The following is a 7,419-nucleotide window of genomic DNA, read 5'->3' as shown; positions in this document are numbered from 1 at the left end:
CAAATCTTTTGTTATGAAGAAAATTATGTTGACTTTCAAGGGGACTTAATACTTTTGCATGCCAATGCATATAACTCTACTGGACAAATGTTTTAGAACACCTCCATTTTTCTTCAAATTGGATCAGTTGAAATGCAATGAACGGCCTTAAATGGTGAAAAGGTATGCAGTAAACTGCCAGTTTAGGTTAGCAAAAACTGAAAAAAAGGAAATACCACAATATTACAAATGGACCTTATTCAAGGAACAACTAATAGGTTATAACCTACAGAAGTTCTGCAGAATATTAAAGATCTCTTGGCATAGATTATATATATGAGAGAGAGAGAGAGATTGAGATTTTGCAGCAGGGATTCAAACTATCAATTTACCCAACTTTTAAATACTTCATAAATATTTATTTTCCCCCACCTCAAAAATTATTTCAGATGCATTTTACCAACTTTGCTTCTTTGCAGACTTTCTATACATTTTCTGGTACTAAATATCCCCCCTAACCACCCCTTTGTCTTTTTGTGCACACACCTGTCATTTTCATTTAAAATTACTTTCTGGAGAATTACTACAGTGCCCCAGAACCTTTTTACATTCTCAATCCCTGACCAACATGAATTGTTTTGTCTCTGTACTTTAGCAGAATCATGCAGGGAAACCCCATAGTTTGTCACATCAAACCAACTGCCATTACTAGTTTTTCAATTTAAGCTGTGTTGAACTATACTCATCCAAAATTGATGAAGCACCTATTAAATGCACCAAGAACTGTTTTGCTTCAGCTGAATCATTTCAAGCTTGATTATCTGGACTCCAATAATACTGCCTTTATCATTCTTCTGGACTGCTCGAGTATTGTAGTTAGTTTACCATTTCCAAACTGTTCCCCTTTCTTCTATGTATAGATCAGTATGTTTTGTTTAAGGCTCTGATTGGGGTATTTATGGGTTTACATGGGACTGGAGATGGGCACCATTTGGGAGCCTCCTCTCCTACCCCGAACTGGCTTGTCTTCACATTTCTTGTACACATTTTGATTAATTAATAAAGTGATCCAAAAATCTTTCTTTTACTATAGTGCCTGTGTTTGCTACCTTTGAAACGGTGTTGATGTAGTGGGGGTGTTTCTACATGGGTATAAAAGAAAGCACAAGCATGATGTCCTTTTTCCCAGACTATACAGTTGGGGAGAGTCAGTATATAGATTTATGTGAAGTGAATAATATCCACATTAATATGAAAAAAATATTTGGATAGGAGACTGTCAAAAAAGTAAGATTTGAGAAATACTTGTATGTGAATCAGTGTGTGTGCATGTGTATATACTGTATGTATATATATATATATATATGTATATATATATGTATATATATATGTGTATATATATATATATATATATATATATATATATATATATATATATATATATATATATATATATATATATATAAACATAATTGTTTATATAACAATATGCTTTTCTGCAACATTACCGCTAAATTAACTATCTGTTCTGTGCCAAACTAATTACTTACTGTAGCCAAGATCTGGAGCTAAAATTATGCAGCACAATTAAAATAAACAGCAGGACAGATGATCCAAAGTAGGTTATAATATTAGGTTTGTGTCAGGCTAACTTTTTTGCCTTAAACTGATGAACTACATGAAAATGACAAAAGATAAATCATTCACACAAAGCCCAAAACAGGCAAGTAATTAGCAGTAACAGTGCATAAAAACTCCTGAAACAGCTGCATAGTGAATAAAAATACTTAAGGAAAAAAAAAAAATCAGAGCTTAGTAAATGAATCACTCGACCCATGAGAAATGACTAATACCATACTGTTTTAAAATAAAAACAGATATAGAATTCAGGGCTGTGGGAAATAATTGAATGTGTTAATTTTCAGCGATGTATATTTTTTTCTTAAGAGTATACATCAACAGTATTAAATGATAACCACCCAAGGAACATTTTGCCTTCAAATATGTACAAAGGAACATGTTTCCTTTATTCAAGACAGTTATGGATCTAAAAAGGTATGGTCACTTTACAGTGAGAAACTATGAACTATGTTTTAGCATAGTTAGAGAACTATGGGTGTCCACTTAAAAGTTTATTTATATCATTATTTGCAGGCAATCCTATTTACTGTAATCTCTGCACCTCAAACCTATAATCTGCATCTGCTAAAGATGTGTGCAATTTTCCATTTCAAAAGCCATCTTCTTATTCCATGAACAGTGAAGTCAGCAAAACAGTGACATTTCATATTTTACATAACAATAAAATACTTTCCTTTCCAATCACACTTTCATTTTGCCATTATTAATGCAGAATGTATTGTGTGTGCTCTTGTTCAAGCACTTTATGACAAGTCTTCTGCTAATTCAGATAAATAGCAAATTGTAATATTGACTGAGTTTCAGCATTAATGTTTATAATATTCTCTGTATACATTTGAAAGGCTAGTATGGTTGAAATGATAAATAAAAAAGATTTTAAAATATTTTAAATACTTAACATGAAATTTCTGTCTTCAAAGATTATGCATACTTTTTGAATAAAGTAACATTTAATTATAAATGTGTATAAAACATAAAAAAGCACACTTGGTAAATCAGAAATTCTCCTGTACAAAACAAAGTAGACATTAAACATACTAAAGGCAAACGACCACTTTAATCCTATACAAGACAGTACAATAGAAAACAACTCCTTTTCATTCATCAAAGGCAAACTAGATTTAGTCATTGGTTTTCTAAATGCACCCACATCTAAAATATTGTTTAAAATAAATACAGTTCTTTTATGTTGGACAAATTTAAGTAAGCAATTCCCATTTCCAGGATTCATTTCATAAACCTCCAGGCATGGAACATTTCAAGCACTGCTGGGCTGTTCTGTCTTGACGCTGTAAATGAAAAATACAAAATATTGATCAAACAGTAAATCAACTCCCTGTTAAGACTCTTGTTGTGTACTTGTACTTGTGCTTAATTAAACTGAGACTTATAAATACACTTTTATCAGTATAAGAACCAATGCTACTGCAATGCATTACTCCAGTATGGACATCACTTACAAAGCAAGTATGAAACTAATTGAACTCACAAGTGATCAAGCACTTGATATGTACTCCCAACAATGACTCAAACCGCCTGTTATCCTTTGCATTGTAGTACACTATATGTAAACAGGAAATGTAACCTTCAGCAATGACCTAAACTACTACGTACATTTATAACATACAGGCAAAATTCAGCTAATGACTTAAGAAAGGTCTACAGGTAAAGGTTTTCATGGACTTGTAGCACCTGAAGTGTTAATGTCAACAGAGTTATGTAGTCCAATCTTTTCCATCTGCTGCGTTTATCTTTAGCTTATAAAAATTGTACAGTACCCGATGGTTTATTAGATATCCGTATATTATAATGTTCTGTATGGATAGTTGCTATTACCTGGCACATGTAATGATATGATTGCATCTACAATAAATAGTATAGGCCATAAGAAAAACAGAGGGTTCAGCCAGTTACCTTACTAACAAGTAAACCACCATGTACAGTACCATTAATGTCTGCCAAAGCTACATTGTCTCAAAATAAATAAAGCACAGGTTGACCCAGGCTACCACCTTTGTTTGTCTCACTTTGTTATCAGGCAGCTTGAGCGTTAATGGAATTTAAATACATAGTTAACAAAAGCAGCTTCATTCTCTCTACTGCATTTATACTACAATAAGGGCATCTAAAGTGTACCAAATACGTTAGAAGAACCAGACATTGCTGCATATTGTCTTAATAAGTTGGCAAAAGCATGTTGTTTTATGTATATACACTCACACCATACAAAAAAAACTAGATGCAGTGCTTCGCACGTCAGTTAATTAGGAAGTGACAACAGGTAGTGGTAGTAGTAGTAATATATAACACTGAACAAAAACCAAGGAAGTGCTCTGGTGCAAATGCACAACATTGACCCTCCTTAAAGGGAACTAAAATAGATTCTGTACATCATAATTATCATTTTTGTGGTGTGTTTGCCATGTCATAGCACATTGTTATAACTGGTTGGTGATATAAATTATTATAAGCATAAGTGATGTATTAGCTGGTTTGGTTGCACTTCCCTATCTGATCAAGGGTGTCATCATTTCTCAGTTTCTCCAAAATGTTGCATAGGGCCAGATCAAAGTTCAAATATACGCATGCTTTCCTGTCACGTTTTCTTTTATAAATTTCAATGTTTTCATTGAATGCCGCATACACACATTTCAAACCTCTTTATGTGTGTATAAATTTTATAAATATTACCCCAGACACAGTCCAACCACACAACCCTTCCGACAGAAACACTTCATAACTGGCTAAAACTATCCAAACTGGTTAAATTAAGAAAACTATATATAACATATAAACAAATTAACTGATTACAATATATGGATATGGCACAAAACTAAAGTGAGAATAAATCCCTACACAAATAAAATTCATTTACTGGTGATGTTTGATGGAATATGGAAATTGCTTTCTTGGAAAAAGAAAGCTTCATCCTACCACAGCAAAAGATAAGACAGCCTAAAACTAATAACAGATTGTAAGCAAACAACTAATTGTTTTTACCTCGCACTGCTTTCCACATTTTATTACTCTTGATGCACTGTTATTATTTGCACATCCCTTGGGTACAGCAGAGTCCATGGCAATTGTCACATTTTAAATTAATATATGTGCTCAGGTTTATGTGGGGTGTAAGTGTGTGTGGTAGCATAGCAACTCCAGCGTGTGAATTGGGGTGATCAGCTGAATTCACTGTATTCATGTGCAAACTCATGTGGTTCAGTCAATTGCCACATCAGCACTAGCATCCCTTGAAAAGGATATAAAGAAGCCTGAGTTTGAAACAGGGAGAACAGAGATTAGAAGGAAGAGAGAAAACCATGAGAGTGAAACCAGCATTGGGGTGGTTCAGGCCAGTCTAATGGAGAGGAGGCAGAGCCACGGAGGAGCGAGTGATCGGCATTCCAGGGTTAGATCGTCACCCGGTGATAATTGAAGAAGTGGGGTATGATGGTGGTGTCCTTCACAGGGATCCCACAGACAAGAAGATTGGTGTGGTGGAAGGCAGAAGTATAGCTGGCTTTGAGCACTATGAAAGATGCTGGGGGAGGTAGCTGTGACAGAAGCCAGAAGTGGGAACCACTGCTGCTGGTGTCTCTGCCAGCTGAGTGACTTGCATTCACTTGAGTAAGGATTCATGCTATTTTGCATAAAATTAAAAAAAAAAATATGCAAATATATAAATGTACGCAAATAAATTGTACTCTGAAATGTGATGACATTATGTCTAATTGTGTCACAAAATGTGTTTTGTTGCTTATTTTAATGCATTTATTTCTTCATTTATTTTCAATGACACTTACTTTCACCCATTAGAGTTGAGGGTGGGTTCTACGGAGTACCCAGGGTTGACTGGTGAAACAAAACTTGGTACAAAATTAAAGAACAGCTGTGATATAAAAGCAAGTTTGACCAATGACTGCATTCAATCAGAGGTGATTTTATATGCCTTTTTATGTCGACTACTGGATTACATTACTTTGCACAACCAGTGAACCACTTTTTTGTGAAGCAGTCTATTTTCAACTGTTGCATTAGATGCATTATTTCCCCCCCACATGTTTGTCTTTTAAAGAACAATGCACAAGTTATGAGCACTTCATACTTTACAGAGGCACTATAAACAAAAAAATAAAAAATGCTGATTAAAAAAACTAAAGCACCTGGAATATTCTTGCATTACAATTTTCTATATCCTGTGGAAAGACAGACTGCCCTCCATAATGTAATTGAAAAGATTTGTTGCAATAAGGTTTTGCAAATAGAATTTTGCAGACATGTATGGGGAAAAATGTTTTCATTTTTTCTGTTGACATCATGACTTTCTGCATTAAACCACCTGGCTCCCACTGGATCACGTTTGAGTTATAAGTTGTACTTTACTTTTTATTTTTTGATGCAGCAAGACACTATAGGACAGAGCACACAAACTTCATTCATACACTGCAGTGAGTACAGCAGCTGGATCTTCCAGCGATACTGGACTGTCTTCAAGGGACTGAACAATGTTTCTGCAATGGAAAGAATCTTTAACTGAAAAAAGTGAACAACTTGCAGAATGACATTAAACTTGACTTAAAAAATAAAAAGTTTATTATTTAGTTACACAAATGTCCAGTGTTATATTCACTCTTATAGTGCTACATTAACAAGTAGACTTCATAAGGTACTGGTTTCATATTTAAACTTCAATGGTTAATATTCGTGTTTTTGCTCTGCACAAAAAATAAACCACTCTTTGATCTATCAGATGCACATGCAGTGGTTCACATTCATATGCACATATAAATTTCACAGTGATTGCTTTCCGCATCCAAAACCCACCAGACCCAGTCTTGGGGGAATAAAAGTCACAGCACAAATTAGTAGCAGTATACATTCTAATGAACATTTTGATGGATTTTCTGTTTTATTCAAGAAAGTGTTTTACCCGATTGGTCAGAATTAACAGTGTTATGATTTTGATTGTAAATATTTATTAGGATATTGTAAGACACTCAATATGGTTTTATAGCAGACTACAGCCAGTTTATTCATTTGAAAACTGCCAACAAAAATATTCATAAGAAACATTTCCTAATTTTTAATGCATGAAAAGGTGTCAATGTGAAACCTAAAGAGAGAAAAAAAACTAGTTTTCAGTTTTGAAAACTTTTTTGATTCGGAGTTGCAGATAAAAGATTGTGAATCTGTACGTAATAAATAATATAGTTTGCTTGTCCCAATGTTCGTTATAATTCAATCACCAAGTGAAAGGAAGAATAAATATTCAAAAGCAACAGTTTCAGTGATTAATTAAAAAAAATGTAAATGTGTGAACATGATTCGAAAACTTAAAGAAAACCCTAAAACACAAAATTCAAATTTTATTCAGGAAAAACAATTATATATCAAGGTTATGAGAAATGTGGCAACACTGTCACGTCATCCACATGTAATCGAAGCTACTATTCCAAACGGAATCAGAAAGGGAGAGAAAGTTTTAATTCCACGTATATCTTTGATTTCCAATGAATTCCCTTTTGAATTAAAACGACTTCAATTACCATTTGCAATGTCCAAAAATAAACTGCTGGGACAATCAGTACATGTGTGTTGATCCTGCTGCACTGAATAAGCTCACGCCTTCTATAACAGCACCAGCGTATATTCAAATCCGATCTGATGCTGTTCGTTTTCAAATAATATTGCATTAGTGCGATGATGTTTTCTGACTAATTTTATACCCAATGTCCCATATATTTGTCTCTTTTTTTTCTCCGTGCTGCAAGAACCATGCATGCCTTGCACAGTACATATACG

The 7,419-nt window shown here is 34.0% G+C and overlaps 1 protein-coding gene across 1 annotated transcript in view; it reads right to left on the bottom strand.

Annotated features, from left to right (window-relative positions):
- Nucleotides 1-2,658: 2,658 nt before the first annotated feature.
- Nucleotides 2,659-7,419, bottom strand: part of LOC114648503 (histone deacetylase 2) — a 93,902-nt gene continuing 89,141 nt past the window's right edge. The window contains exon 14 of the mRNA XM_028797577.2: nt 2,659-2,909. Within this exon, the coding sequence (XP_028653410.1) occupies nt 2,879-2,909 (31 nt within the window). The 3' untranslated portion in view covers nt 2,659-2,878. The remainder of the gene's footprint in view (nt 2,910-7,419) is intronic.

The sequence above is a fragment of the Erpetoichthys calabaricus genome, chromosome 3 (genome assembly GCF_900747795.2).
Source record: "Erpetoichthys calabaricus chromosome 3, fErpCal1.3, whole genome shotgun sequence".
NCBI lineage: Eukaryota > Metazoa > Chordata > Cladistia > Polypteriformes > Polypteridae > Erpetoichthys > Erpetoichthys calabaricus.
Note: the sequence above shows the minus strand (reverse complement) of the source record. Positions and strands in the feature narration are given on the sequence as shown.